Here is a 16,085-nt window from a genome sequence, read left to right as displayed (position 1 = left end):
TTCCTTGATAGCATAGCTAGTAGCTTTCTATTGATTGAGAATAGCTGTGCCCATCTCTCAACTACTATCCCATCCCCCATATGAGAGTTAGTATGCAGAGAACTAAGTAAATGATTTAACTTCACAGCCGTCACCATGCTCCTCTGTCCTGAACCCAGGAGGAAGCAATGAGCAGGAGGAAGCAATGAGCAATGAATTCTTATTTTGTATTCACAAGTATTACTAACCCTAATTAAACAAATTTCACATATTAATGTAGCACCTTCCTTGACTGGTAGACTAAACTGCTTCTTAACATTTGTTCCTATGCTTTCACAATTTTCTTTCCAGAAGGTATTATTAGCTCCACTTAATGTTCAAAGATAGTAAATCATTGAAAAGTTTTCTTGGACAGAGCCTTCAGAAACAGAATGAAGACTGCTGCTGTGCCAGATTGTAGGCAATGTACAAAGACAGATTTAACAGGAGGCTGTATGGAGTATGGTGTTTAAGAGCTAGGCAGCCTGGCCTTAGCCCCTAATGTCTGTGTGGCTTTGGGAAGTTTCTCAACCTCACTGTAGCTTAATTTCCTTCTGTGTAGAATGGAGTCAATCACAGGTTTGCCGTAAAGATTAAATAAGTTAATGAATGGGAAGTGGTAAACAATCCATAAATGCTTAACCATTACTATTGTTCTACAACACAGGATAATTATCTTCAAAAAGCTTCCCAGAACAGAAAGGTTTAAGCCAGCTCAGGAAGACCAGAAGTACAAATCCTTCAAGATGATGGTCCAGAGAGCATTTTGTCAAGCACAGCTACATCAGGATCTTAATTGGTCTCCTGTCTCCACACGTGTCACCTCTCATCAATTCTCTTCACTCTGGGCAAATCCACCTTTCTAAAACATAAACCCAATCCACTTATGATCATGTTCAAGACCCCTCAGTGACTCTTCATTGACCTTAGGGTGGAAATCTGAAACCCTTCTATCCTTTCTTCTCACACCATCTCCCTGAACTTGATGCTTTCGGCATGCTGTATCTCTTTAGTCTCCAACATGCCACACTCTCTCGCCTAAAGGGCTTCTTTCTACATATGCCCTTCTCATTGGCTGGAAACTCCTCTCATCTCCATCCACACCTATATCTACATCTCTCCTTGTTAATATCTGATAATTCAGCCTTTAAATCATTTCTTTTGATAGGTTTTGGCTATCCCTTTAGACTATTTTCAGTGCCCATCCTCCCCTCAGAGCACCGCATTTCCCTGTCATAATAAATCGAGTTTTTATTTGTCTGCATTCTCTACTAAACAACAAATCTCTTGTTCAACACTGCATCCCCAGTGCCTAGCACCATATTCAGCACATAGTACACAGTAACACTGTGTTGAAATAGTGGCAAGCTCAGTTTGTATGGACAAAACAGAATTGACCTCATGGTTGAGTAAGATATAGGCTGATGTCAGAGTGCAAATTAAATAGTCTCTTCTTTCTCCCTAATCTCCTGGGTCCTCTTCCCTAGAATTCTCAATGAATGTCGCTGGGATTTTATGGTAGCTTCTTGCTACCAAAAGCTATTTTTGCTATAGCAGAGTTAATATAAAGTGATTTGTAAGAGGCCGATGGCTTGTTTGATTTAGAAGTTAAAATGGAAGATGAATAGTAGTTCTTTGCTGTTTGGGCACATTGCATTGAAAATCTGATATAACATATCAACCATTCTTCCTCAATCCCACTGAAATAAAAACATGCAATATTTATAACATTATACAGTAAATGTCCAGAATTGATGTTACCAAGGTTAAGAAACATTGTACCAAAGACTTTAAACAACAAAGCAAGGATATAAATTTCCTGTGCAATCTATGACTTTAAAGAGGGTATTTCTGTCACAGGTTTTAAAATCCAGATTACTTTCTTTACCCTAAAGAATAATTCTAATAGAATACAATGAAGTTAAAATTTTTACATAAATACTACAAAATAAATAAATAAATACCCTTTTCTTTTCTGAGTATGTGTCGCTGAACACACTCAGTTTTCAAGGCTTAATTCCTATGAGTTTTCATTAACCAATCAGGGTTAGACATAGTTAGCTTAATGTACAGTAAAGAGATTATGAAATGCAAAATATAATGGCCCAAAGCCCAGTAACGTGAATTCAGAATACAAGTAAAAATGTAAAGAAACAATTATATTAAGTAGCAAAATAAAAATTCAATTCTGGATACCTCTTTCAGTCTGTTTTAATTTGAGTCTGGCACACATACATCAATTTGCCAACATCAAACTTAGAGAAGGATGTGTGTGTGTGTGTGGTGTGTAGGAAGAGAAAAGGACTTAGAGATACTAGACATGATTATTATTTGCACTTCAACCTTTTATATAAAAGTTAACTGATAATCAATGGCAATTCTCCACATTTGAATCTCAGTACATAGAAGTGAACCTGATCAGTTTTCAAGTAATGTGACTTGAAAAATATATAATTTCTTTAAGTGGTTAACTTTTAGCCAAAGTAAGGCAGTACCTTCCCTGATGTTATCACATTACACAGGGATCTTTGTATTGTTTAAACATAATGATATTTTGGAGAAAGTAGTGACAAAAGCTAATTAAATTGTACTTTATCACCAAGCGTTAAATACTGCAAAGATCATGGGCTAAATATAGGCATGCAGTTGGAAGAACCAATGGATGAGAGTGCCTTTTCATACTTCTCAATCATAGACAGTATGAGCCATTGCCTTCACTTCAGCAAAATATCAGCTGTCCGTGAGATATCTGGAAAACTATTTGCTATCAGTCATTGCTATCGATCAATATTTTGGCTTCCCTAAAATATGAAGTAATATTTATTCATTTATGCATAACACATGGCACATTAAATCAACTGTAGATGATTAACAAATACTTATTGAATAAATAAATGAATAATTAGAGAATAAATGACTAATATCTTGGAAGCTGCCATCAATGAGAATAACGGTCATCAAATTTGATAATCTGAATTTTCACTTGGAAACATTCACAATTTTATAAGGAAAAGAAAAAGAAAGAAATCAGGGAAAAAAGAAACTCTTCATTCCAGTCTCATGTCAAAGTTTATTAATTTCAATCTGGTGGCAGAGGGGATAAGAAGATGGACAAAAAAATTAGTTATGCCAATTTTCAAAACCCTATTGCCCAATGCAGGTAGATTTCTAATTATTCTGAAACACTGTGCTTAGTATAAAGATGATTAAAAATAGATGCCCAGAAAAAACTAAAAATAAAACTAAACCATCAAACCCGTTAGTGAATTAGACCAGAACAATAATGTTCAGCTGATACTCATGCTTGGCTTTCTTTCTATTAGATTTTGAGTTAAGTGTTAAAAGCTTTTGCTATTTAGTCTATTTCTCCCAGTGGGAAACCTTTTAAGACCAGAAAAAAAGAGTATAACGTTCTGTGTAGTAGGAGCTCCTTCTTAAACAATGGAAATGGCTTTTTCCACTGCTGATGTAGGAAGAGTCATTAGTTACATTAAGAAAAAAAGAGAAATTCTTCATTTGTACATATTTGTGTCTGTTAAAATTTGAAAGTAATGCATATTTATATCTGAAGTTATATTTCATGGGTTTCAATTCATGAGAGAAGAGTACGATTTTTAAGAGAGAAATGACCTTTGAACCTTTGTAATTCAGGGTGGAAGGTCAAATTTATCATTTACCCTGCCCCCAACTAAAAAGAGTAAATTGTCTTTAATGACAGAATTTGTCAGTAACATTACCCTTTCTACACAGTCAACCAGGGTCTAAACTCTAAATCATCAATATACCTTTGCAGGCCTTTCTTACATCTAATCAATATATCATGTTTCTATATCAATTAATCAACTAGCAACGTACTTATTTGAAAGTATTGTGATTGTGGGAAGTAGTGGAGAACAATGTGGAGAACTTCAAAGGAATTTATAATTATATTTGGAAACAAATTAACATGCTAATGAAACAATTAGCAAAACAAAATAAAAGGTATTATATAATTAAATGGTACATTATGACAGCGTAAATTATAATTATAGAGATTTAGAGAAAGATGATCCAGGAAAGCAAGAAAGGTTAATGAATACATCTTAACAATCTTCAACATCATTATTATTTTTGTCACATATTTAGATATCATTGCTAAATTTTGTAAAATGGGCTTTTACATTGGCTCCCATTTCTAGTCAATGAAATTAAGATCCAATGAAGAAAAATGACCAAAGTTCCCATAATAGACAGTGGAAGGATTTCAGTTCAAGTCTATCAACTTCCTGAGTTCTTTAAACATTGCAACACTCCTTTTTATGGAATTGGGTGGACTTTAATGCCTGGAAACTTTCCTATGAACAGAGGAGGGGCAAGGCTATTTAGCAAAAGACATAGCTTGAGATATGAAGGAAACAGGAATTTATCCCTTTTCACCTCAGATATTTATTGGGTTTACAATATGTGCTGGACGTTATGCTGGAAAATCAATGGAAAGCAAAATAGGCTCCTTTATTGAGCCTAGGCCAGGGGAGGTAGACATTAATGAAATAAGTGCAATAGATATAAAAATTGTGACTGATAGAAGTGTTGCAGAGAGAAGTTCATGTTATAATGAGAATGAAGGATAGAAAATTTAATCTGATGAGGAAAGTCAGAGGCTTTCATGAGACACAAAAATGTTTATGTAATTATGTAAGCATGAACAAAAGATAGTAAGACTACACTTCAGGTGGTAAAGATTGGTTACAGATATAGGATAAGGATAGACAGTGGAAGAGAGGGGGAAAGTCAAAATAAAATAGTTATCAATGACTAAAAAGGAACGTATACATTAAAAGTTATGGTAATAAAATGCTATTGTGATTATCCCCAACAACTACCTTGGTAAGACCCCAACGTGATGGGGTTTCAGGTGCTTTCTTATGATATTCTATATTGTTTTAATTCTTTTTGCAATGATCATGTGCTATTAATATTATCATGTTCATGGATGTCTTAGGACTTTCCAGGTGCTTTAAGAAAATGCCTTAGGCTGAGTAATAATAAACTATAGAAGTTTTTTTTTCTCATAGTTCTGGAGGCAGTGTGGTCCAAGGTCAATGCACCAGCAGATTTAGTGTCTGGTAGAAGCCTGCTCCTCGTAGATGGCACTTTCTGTTTGTGTTCATATGGTGGAAGGAATGAATCAGCTCCCTTGAGTCTCTCATGTAAGGGCACTAGCAATCCTGTTCATGATGGTGGAATCCTCATGACCTACTCACCTCTCAAAAAACCCATCTCCTAATACCATCACTTTGGGGATCAGGTTCAACATGTGGATTGGAGGGGCAGAAACATTCAGATCATAGCAGTAGAGAAAAATATTTCCTTAAAAAAGACTTCTCTTGAAAAATTCTCACTTCAAAAATAAACAATCAGGCCTGACATGGTGGCATATAAATGAATCCCAACTGAATCTTGAAGAGTCATAGAGAAGAATTATTATAACTGCTACACCAAACTGTCCATTCTTGAGAATAATGTGGTTATAAAGGCTAGAAAGCTTGTACTTAGGTAGTGGTGGTGAAGATTTTTTTAAAGGATAAAATTTGTTGGTGATTTAATATGGGTAAGAAACTGTCCAGGAAGTGAGTACCATGTTTCTTAAAGATATGTGGCTACATTTATACTAAATTGATCTCATCCATTTGTGAATAATGGTGAAATTAGAAATAACATTGCACTTATGTGAATGAATAATTCATCTAGATTCCTCCATAGACAACTTTTATTTTGTGCAGTAATTGATTTTCCTCCACCATTAGCAACTATATCATGGCTGGTATAGTGAGAGAGAGAGTTCAATTAAGATTAAAAGACAATTCAAGTTCTTTATTGGGAGGATTAGAGGACAACCAGAAAATACTTCTCTAGATAAGATTAAAATATATTAAAAAAAACAGAAAAAGTTTGAAAGTAAAGTTCTTTGATAAAACTCTTAAAGAAAACAATAAAACTCAGTGCATACTCTGAAAAACAATGGGAAAAACAAAGCAGGTGCAAAGTGATGGAAAGGAGGCTGGTGAGGAGCCTAAGTCTAAATGTAGAAGATGATTTCTAGGTATAAAGGTAAGACAGAGGAGGGAAAATGTGCAAAGAATGGAATTAATGTCCAAAGAAAAAAGAATAGCATTCCTACATTGCTGTAACTCCCACACTGTAAAACCCCTACATAATAGATATTAAAAGAGAAGAGATAAAGGCAGCAATTAAAGTAATTACCCTTATACTGTACATCCAAATATATTCTACTGCTAGAGAGAAATAACCTTCTTTTCATCAGAATAAAATGCCTAAAAGAGATTTTTAAAAGTGGCCTTAGAATATTTTGATTTCTGATACACAAAACAGTTAAAAATATAACATTTTATTAAATGTGGCATGAAAATAGGGAAAGAGTTGATGTTTTATTTTCAAGCAGACCTGGAAAAACCCCAGGCCGTTACACATACTGTCTGAGAATTTTGGGCAAGTCATTTAGCTTTCTGTTTAGAAGTGCTTAACTGTAGGCTGTGAATCACAATATTCTGTTTTTGTGAAGATTAAATAAAATGATGCAAGTAAGCCCCTGGCAAGTTATTCAATAAATACATGTCCCTATTGAATCAGAGACCACATATTTCCTTTAGAACCTAAATATTTTTTAGAAACCATTCATGAACTGTTTTGACACAAAATTTGGCTTCGTTACCATCTTTGTTGGAGAAAACTGAAACCAATTTACTTCTGAAATTATAACAAGGATAAACAATTTCATGTTACCTGAAAAAAGGCTCCTTAGATTTCTGTCCTTCACAAATCTCTGAAGCTATCCTAATCATTTTAATGAAAAGGTAGAACTTTGTTTGCTGATTTGATACTCCTCCTCCAGAGAAGAACCCTTTGCCCAAGTAACACTACAAGTTGTGGAGTGGCTCGATTTTAGAAAGAAATGGCGATGGTACCAATGAAATGCCCTTACAGGAGAGAAAAGAGTTTCAAAAGCAACTTTCAGAAAATACATTTTTTCCCCACGTTTTTGTGAGCTAAAGAAAAAGATGCTCCAAGCAAGTAAATGGGTTTGGGTAATTACTGAAGAGGAAAATATATCTTTAAAAAAAGCAGTGAGTAATAAGGAGATTTATAGCCACAGGTTAGTTCTAATGGCCAAATGGAACTAGAAACTGGACACTTGTAATAAATTAGAGTGAGTCATGATAAGAATTCATGAAAGCCTTTGATGTCCCCACTGCAGAGGAGCTAATAGAAAAACCTTAAAGCGACAGAGGTCAATATGGGAAGGTGATCAGGAACTAGTGAAAAGGTCAGATAGAGATGAATCAATTTGGGTTGTAACACACTTGTGCATGGAAGCAATGCTGGGACTCTCTCTGTATAGTGATCCTTATCTCAAGTACCAAAAATGCTTTGTCTTTCTTATTATTGCTTATGTCTTCTCTTCAATAAAATTGGAGAAAAGGGCAGAACAGGTTCTGCCTGGAAGAGAGGGGGGTGGGAGAAAAAGGAAGGGGACGAAGGGCAGGGGGGAGAAATGTCCCAAACAATGTGTGCACATATGAATAAATGAATAAAAAAATTTAAAAAAAAGAATGCAAGACTGCAGTTACTAGTCTCTGAAAGTGTGATTAAACAATGTTCCTATACTGTATATAATGAAATAGTGTATTTCTTAGCTATGCATATGATTCCTTCTAGTTTTCAAATTCTTAAGAAATAAAGGTAATGCAATATATGTGAACTGCTAGACTATCTAAAGCACCTGAGTGACTTTGGAGAAAGACTAAGGGAATAAAACTCAGGTTAACTAAGTCTTCGTTTGGCACCTCCTGAAAATACAAAGAGCAGACAGTACCACAAAGAGCAAAGTGGCATCCCAAGAACAGTCCTAACAACGAGAGTATGGGAAAGCACGACTGCTAGGAACGGACCCAGTCCCATGCTCAGGAAACGGGGAGGAAGGAGGTTAGGAACCCAGACAGCTCAGAGGCGCCAGGATGCCTATCTAACAAAAAGCTCTCTCTAACTTCCGTCTTTTCCATTACAGATAACTTCAGATGTTTGAGATTGATTCCACATTTGATAGGAACTCTCTGGAATTCAAGCTCCATTGAGCTCCTGGTCCTCCATGAGAAGGGAAATAACTCTCTGAAGTATGAGATGGTATACAATTGTTTGATCTGTAGGTGACAGATGAAACAGCATCCTGGCTTCATTTCATATTACATTTTTCTGAAAACAGTGATGTGTTCATGATGACACAAGATCAAGGCAGGCTAAAACTGTTCAAGACTAGGATTTTGCTGGAACTCTTGGGAAAGAAAAGCAGTCTCTCTGAGAGTTTGTTAAGCTGTGGAAATATGAAACTTGACCTTCTTATAATCATCTTGACCTCACAGTGAAGGGGGTCTTCCCAAGAGAATAACCAACAGAGAGGGATTACCAGCACCACCCTTTTAATAGTTAACTCTGAACACCTGAAACCTTCTCTGGACTTAACTGACACATGAGCCAGACATATTTCCTTAAGTCAGCTTAATTTATGTTTCTGTCACTAGCAACCAGGAAAGTCTTGACTAATACAGTATCATACTTTTGCCAAGTAAGACTTAGGAGAAGGTGAAGAAAATCCGTCAAAAGACTGTTTTTCTCTTCCTTTGCAGCTTTGTGGACTCTCTGACTCCATCCATCCCTGTACAAAGCATTCTGAAAATCACACCTCTCTCTTGAAAACAGATTACATATCTGCTTATTCCAACAAGGCTACTTAAAGCCTGGATAGAGATTTGGCCTCTGCCTAGTTCCTACAACTATGCCTTGGCCATGATAAAAGCAAATCTGTCTGGGCTGTGAGGTTTGTACTCGTTCTTCATAGCCAGTTTGGAACACCCTCTGCAGGTTCCCCAGCCATTCTGAATTGTTGAAACTCAATCCTGGTACCCCCTTGGCATTCAACTCTATTTTAATGAGTGTACTCTGGACTTTAATGCTTATAGTTGGTGCTACATTCTGAGTCTTCAGTTAGCGTTGAAGACGGTATGCACAGGCTATATTAATAGGGAGCTCTATCTTGTCCACTGCTAGAATTGCAATGAACTTTCTAGTCACAACACCATGCAGACTGTGTGGGATGCTCTTCAGACCAACCTACTGCTTACTCCAGGATACTAATGCTGCCTTCTTTTCTTACTGCTAACAACATATGTCTGCTTAAAGCAGTGTGATGAAAAACTCAAGGGAAAAAAGGGCTTTATCAGCCAACACATCAAGCTTTAGGATTTAATTGTCATACACAAATATAGAATAAACAACTTTTTCTGTTTCAGAAGGAGCAAAACACTATCATTTGAAACATATCCTTTGATATAATTACTCTCCAATTATTATGGGACTTCATCTTATCATTGGTGCATGAAAACCATCTTCAAATATTGAAGAGACTTATTATAAGATATTCATATTCTGAACAGCCTTAAGGAGCAGAACTAAGTCAAAGTTTAAGGAGAAAAATTTCAGTTTGGCACAGGGAAGAAGTTTTTAAACTCTCAGGGTTAGCTCTTTTTAGTAGGTGGTGATATTTCTGTCACAGTGGTGTGCTTCAGCGATTTAACAAGCACTGGGTTGAAATCTCAGTGCTGAGCACCCACAAGTTATTTTTGTTTGGAGCAAAGGACACTTAACCTGAATGCATGAGAGTCTATCCCTAGTCCCAGGACTCCACCTGAGGGCCCTGGGACAGTTTTCTGTTCAATCTCTGACCCATGAGAAAAATTTCCATCTGGTCTACCATTTGTTCTACCCTGACAAATCTGGAACTCTAAAGTGGGAGAATTGCATTTGATTTCAAAAATCTTTCCCTCATGCCTCTGTTTTAACCAATACTACAAGGATTTATGCCAAATATTCACATTTTTTTCTAACTGGCTGCAAAATGTAGATAAGCTGACTTTCTGATGAGCAAAAGCACTTTCTATGAGCTATGAAAGCTTCCTCTTGACCTTATGGTCTTCCCTCCATTTATTCTTTCTTTTTCTTTTTTGGTTTTTGATAGAACTAGGGTTTGAACTCAAGACTTCATGCTTGTCATCAGGGGCTCTACTTCAGCTCATTTTGCTCTGCTTATTTTAGAGATGGGGTCTTGCAAACTATTTGCTTGGGCTAACCTCAAACCGAGCTCCTCCTAAATTCAGCCTCCCAAGTAGCTAGGGTTATAGGCATGAGCCACTAGTACCTGGACCTCTATTCAGTCTTATTTTTTAATTAGTGTGGTGGTTCCACTTTGTTAGTTACCAAACTGTAGATTTAATTTTTGCTAATATTTATTATTTTCCACAAGCTTAAATATTACAAGCTCTTAGTATTCTTTTCTGAACAGCAACTTTCAAAAGCTGAAAAAACATGTGTTTATAAACCCTCTAAGGGCTGAAAGAGCTGCAAGGAGGAATGCTAATGGAAATGACTACCAGATTGACAATTTGCATTTGGTCTACAAAGAAGACAGTTAAAATGACAAAAATTTCTGAAATTATGAATGTTTCAGTAAGGTAGAATGACCTTTCTTTCAGACTATTCTGAAATATTAGTGTGAATGCACTTCCTTTAAGGGTTGAGAAAGTTAAAGTTTTTAATGTATTTTTCCTTATTAACAAAAACTTACATTTTGACCAATATTTCCTTTACCACACCACATAGTCCAAGTACCACACAGGGAAATAAGCCAGCCTTTTGTTCTACCTTCAACCAATTACTCCATGTAAGAAAAAAAAAAAAACCCTCAGGAACACATCTCAGACGTCCAAGCATGCATAATCCAAAGTACCTATCAGTTTAAAATAATAATTCTGAAAAGTGATGGAAAGTTGGGCTTCTGTTGCCTTCAAACTTACCCTATTTTCATTGAGGGTTCTTTTCGCTTCTAAAGTCTCTGCTCTGAATGAAATCTTCAGTCCACATAAATTAGAAATGTAATTTCTGGCAAAATATTTACAATACCAGGAATCTCATACAGCATCGAACAAGAAGGATAGTTAATGCAATTCTCCTTAGGATGAGATTATTCTGAGTATTGCACTCACTCTTGTGCCTCTGCAGTCTAGACAGTGACTACAACTCACAGGCACTCTCTTTAACATGGAGGGACAGTGGTTGGTAACTGGGTTTTGAAAATATTCTCTTTAAGTTAAATCTGAAATAGTTTCAACCGTGGCAATATTCACGTACAGAAATCTTTGCACAGTCTCAAATGTGTAAGTTCTTTTGAGGTTGAATGAATGGGCTTGGGGTCTGTTTTCCTATTGGTTTATTTTACTTTACTGACATCCATGAAAGGAAATTTGATTAAACAGATACAAGTTGCTCCAGGGAATAGAAAATAAAGATTGTACTGAAGACCTCTTAAGATATTTTTTCCAGTGAAGATATTTACTTTTTTAAATCAAAGAATAAAAAAATGAATGAATGAAATGAAAGAGGAAAAAAAGGAAATTAAGGCTGTTACTTAGAAGAATAAGTGGAGAGGGCAATATTTGTATGTTTTTATTTGTCAAAATATTTTTTAATCACTGCACTCTCTATACTTATAGTTTGTTCATGTAAAAGCTGCTTATAAGAAATGATTGCCAAAGGTATACCTACTGGTTTATGTCATTTTCAAGGAATAATTTACTTAATTTTGATATTTAAAAATCTTTTATTATATTACATTTTAAATACCATTTTAAAAACAAATATCTTTGTGAACAATATTTTCTTCTCATGACCAAGTAAGAATGACATGAATATTCTCCTGAGACAAAAGGTGAAAATTTAAGCAGCAAAATATATTCTCAATATTTTTCTTCTTTCTTTCCAAATATTCTTAAATGGGACTGGTCACTTTTCAAAATATAAGCTGGGTGTGGGGTATGGTGCAGCAGGTGGAGCACACCTGTAGTCCCAGCACTTGGTAGTTGGAAGCAGAATGTTTGTGAGTTCTAGGTAGCCTGGGTTGTATGTGAGACCCTGTCTCAAAGACAAACAAAAACTGGCAACTATAGTATTTGTAGCAAAGAGATAGTTTTTCACAGATAGGAGTGAGCTGAGATAATTCTGTATTAACAATACTCTTTTGCTAGGGACAGAATCTTACTGACACTCAAGAAAATGCAGAGCATTAAACAGATACTTATTTGATGGGCTCCAAGGTGAATTTAAAGGTCCAGATGTCAGGAGGGGCAGCCACCAAGGCAGTGGATATTCATGGACTCTGACCCTCTCAATCCATCAACAGGGAGAGACAGTAAATCTAGTTGGTTTCATTCAACCTAGATATGAATTGGCTTCTTGAAGTAAGACTGTGTTCTTGATTCAGTTAAAGTGGTTGGGGATGGTCAGCAGTGGCAAAATTTCGGAGCAGAGCATACTCTCTTAGAAGGCATATGAAAAGAGAAAAATATTGGGCATAAATAGTACAATAACTAAAATAATTAAAACTTGGATCATGGAAAGATAAAAGTTATCACTTGCTAAAAATAAAGCTCTGAAATTTCTGTGCCAAAGTTTGAATTAATCTGTAAAAAGATCAAAGCCTGACAGTAACCTCCTTTTTTAAAAAGGAATTTCATGAATGTAACTCAGAATTCCCTAATATATGCTAATCCCAAATTAAGTTGGAATTTATATTCTAGCCAAAAGCATATACTGTTGTCTCTAATGCATAAGAGTAATAAGTAATAATAATTATTCCTTTACACTTACATAAATCATTGCATATACTTCTTTAGCACTAAGTAATCTTAAAACTATACCAACAAGTAATCCAGACTAATAAATATGTAAGTAAAATAGGAAAATCTGGTCAACAAGATTTATTGAAAACTTTATTTTTCATTAACATTAATAAATATGTATTGAAAAATCTTCATGACACCAACTTCTGAAACTATGATTGTCACTAAATGTTCTCAACCCAGATATTGTTAGATCTTTCATAATAAATATAACTGGGAAGAACTGATCAGCATACTTAGTGGAGTATTAGCATCCCAACTTACAACACCTGAGCCACAAGGGATCCTCTGCTCTGTTTTTCTCTTGGGAGTCATTTCTCAGAATAGTGGAGCATGGCTTCCTTTCTTTTATGCATGAACATTCTTCCCTAGTACAACTTAAGGATTCAACTAAAATTGCTGTATTCTTCCTCCATCCCAGCCCCTTTAAGCCTGTGTTTTGGTGGAAAAATGACCTACAAGGACATCACAACTTGGCTCAAGTTCTTTAATAGCTTCCCCATGGTCTATAGGACAAAGTAAAAGAACTTTTGTAATCACAGAATGTAAGTTACTTCTTGTCCCAACCCATTCTTTTGTTCAGATTCATCTCCTTCCACTTAGCCTTATAGCTGTCACTTTAGCAATCAGAAAATACTTATCACTCCTATTCATCCCATGCTTCCAGGCCTTTCCCATGATTTTCATTGACTGAAATATTCTTCCCTTCCTTCCACTTCCTTTTGTTTACCCATGCAACTTAATTATTCAGTTCCTATGAACATTCCCTGATTCTATTAAATTGAGCTAAAATGTCCTCAAAGTGTCCATGGAATAACCTCAATCACAGCATTTATGACATACTGGAATTATCAGTTAGTGAACCTGTTTCTTCACTAAGCCATAAGCTAGTTCCATGTTCTACTGCCAATGCTTACTAAAGACTTAAACTGGATGGAACGTTTGAGTCAGTCACTCATTAATACTGTGTCAGGCAATATAATACTTAAGCCATTTCCTAGAGAATTCAAAAGCCCACTGAATCCAAGAAACTTACAAACTGGCTGTTTTGAGAATATTTAGCCATTTGAGTACAGTGAATCAATCTTTAAATTTTTGTTAATAGTTTGCCTCAGAAAATGTCTCTTCATAGATACAGCCTAAGAGTATTTTCTTAGCAAACTGGCTTCCCGCCTGGAACCATCTAGATACATTTCCTAAAGCAAGATACTGACTGTTCATGCAGGAGACACACAGATGTGTCTCAGGGCATGGCTGGAACAGTGGTTTTTTTCACATTAGAATTTTGCAATCATGACTGTCACAAATAATGACATTTGGTTCAGTTACCTAAAACAAGAAGCACATTTCTGTTATCCTAAAGTTATTTTATACTTTTAAGAATAGTGAGACTATAAACAGAACATTCATAAATGTTATGTTAATGCAAAAGAGAGATTTATGTAGGTGAAATAAATAAAATTGACAGATCACCATATACATTGACTATTCAGAGGTAACTCTGTGTCCTGTACTAATTTGGAATTCAGCATACCTGACTTGTCCAGATAACTTCTATAACTTCATTTCAACATGCTAATATAAGAATGACCTCAGGACAATTTTTAAACAAAGAAAATTTAAATGCCCAAGTAATAAGGCAAATTTCTACTTGCTTGTTAATGATACAATCAGAATCATTTGTCATCTCTACTTTGTTTTATATTCTTGAAAAGGACACAAGCTAAAACTAGGAGCCTTCTTTAAAAGATCATTCAGCTTTTGAGAACATTTCAATTTTTAAAGGGGTATCTCAGAATTGAAAAGAGGGAAGCATGTAAAAAGGAACCCTCTACATCTTTCTCCCCCCACCTTCCTTCATGGGTATGTGCTCCTTCACATTCTCTACCTCATTTACACAGTCTAGTGACGAAAGTTCCTTACTTAGTATTATGTGTATCAATGGTATGGAAGAGCTCATGTAATTCTTCTCCACTGAGAACTCCATCTGCAAAATATGCTTTGAATTCTTCAAAGGATAATTTTCCATCATCTGAAATGATAAGAACAAACAGAAGAGAAACAAATCATTTCAAATTTGTACATTTTCTGTCTTTTGATTTTTAAAACTTGGTCCAAATGGTTATACTTGTTTATTTGCATGTGTAACACACATGTATTCAAAAAGAATGAAAAGTTCAAGGTGCAAAAAGCAAAAAAATAATTTAATATATCTTTATATACATAGCATGCCAATGTATACTGTCTGGTGGAATATAAGTCTACACGGTTTTGAGTATTTTTTGGCTCATGACAAACAAATAACCTTTAAAAAAGGATTTACCTGGCCATACAAAAAGGATATCCACAAAACAAAATAAAGGACCCTGTGCACAGTCAATTATTTGACTTCTGCTTTGCCTTCATGGTACTGAGCAAATACAGAACTGAGTAGATTGCTGAATAAGTATTAAAAATAAATATCTATTGGTTGAATAGATACATGTTCCTGTAAGTATATGAGTTGTTATTATAATCCAATAAATTATGTTTATTATGATATCATTTAAATCAGTGAGTACTTAGAAAGCCAAACACATTTTACTTATTGTGGGATACAAAAGTGAAACAAAATTAGAGTCCAATAAAAAAGACAGAATATGCCAGCATCAGTATTTTTCACAATGGAATATAGTAAGTAGAATAAGAGATAGATATACTTTAGATATATGGGAGCTTGACTAATAGATTCTTATCATTCACCTGCATAAGGGATCTTAGTAGCATCTACACTTGACTTTGAGAAAAAAGCTTTGGATAAGCATGGATGGAGGAAACACCTTACTGGGCAAAATATCTGTGCAAGAAGCAGCAGATCTAGAGGAATGGATGGATACAAAGGGAGGGGAAGCACCCTTTTCTCTATGCCAGAGCTAGTTTGTTAGGTTTCTCCCATAAGGTGCCCAAAATGATTGCAAAGGATAGAATAGGCCTTTCCATTTATAATGCCATAACTGGAACTGAGAGGTAAAGAGGAAGAACTTTGCCTGGAGCCACAAAACTCCTGTAATGTGCACCTTCTAGTAGCACTACAACTGAACAAAATAGAATTTGAGTAACAGAAAGTATGATTTAATTAGGATTAGATCGTCAGATTCAATTGAACATTTTTTCCCTCAAGAGATGGCTCACAGACTGCTTGGAGTACTCTGTTAAAATTGTGGATTCCTGAACCCTACCAGAAATCAGAATCTCACAGAGCATACAGAGGGGTGGGAAGACAAGAAATTTGGATTTCTGACA

At 35.4% G+C, this 16,085-nt stretch overlaps 1 protein-coding gene across 1 annotated transcript in view; it reads right to left on the bottom strand.

Moving 5' to 3' along the window:
* Necab1 (N-terminal EF-hand calcium binding protein 1) overlaps positions 1 to 16,085 on the bottom strand; it is a 154,888-nt gene that overhangs the window by 112,226 nt on the left and 26,577 nt on the right. The window contains exon 3 of the mRNA XM_074068812.1: positions 14,727 to 14,835. Within this exon, the coding sequence (XP_073924913.1) occupies positions 14,727 to 14,835 (109 nt within the window). The remainder of the gene's footprint in view (positions 1 to 14,726; positions 14,836 to 16,085) is intronic.

The sequence above is a fragment of the Castor canadensis genome, chromosome 3, assembly GCF_047511655.1.
Source record: "Castor canadensis chromosome 3, mCasCan1.hap1v2, whole genome shotgun sequence".
NCBI classification, from domain to species: Eukaryota; Metazoa; Chordata; class Mammalia; order Rodentia; family Castoridae; genus Castor; species Castor canadensis.
Note: the sequence above shows the minus strand (reverse complement) of the source record. Positions and strands in the feature narration are given on the sequence as shown.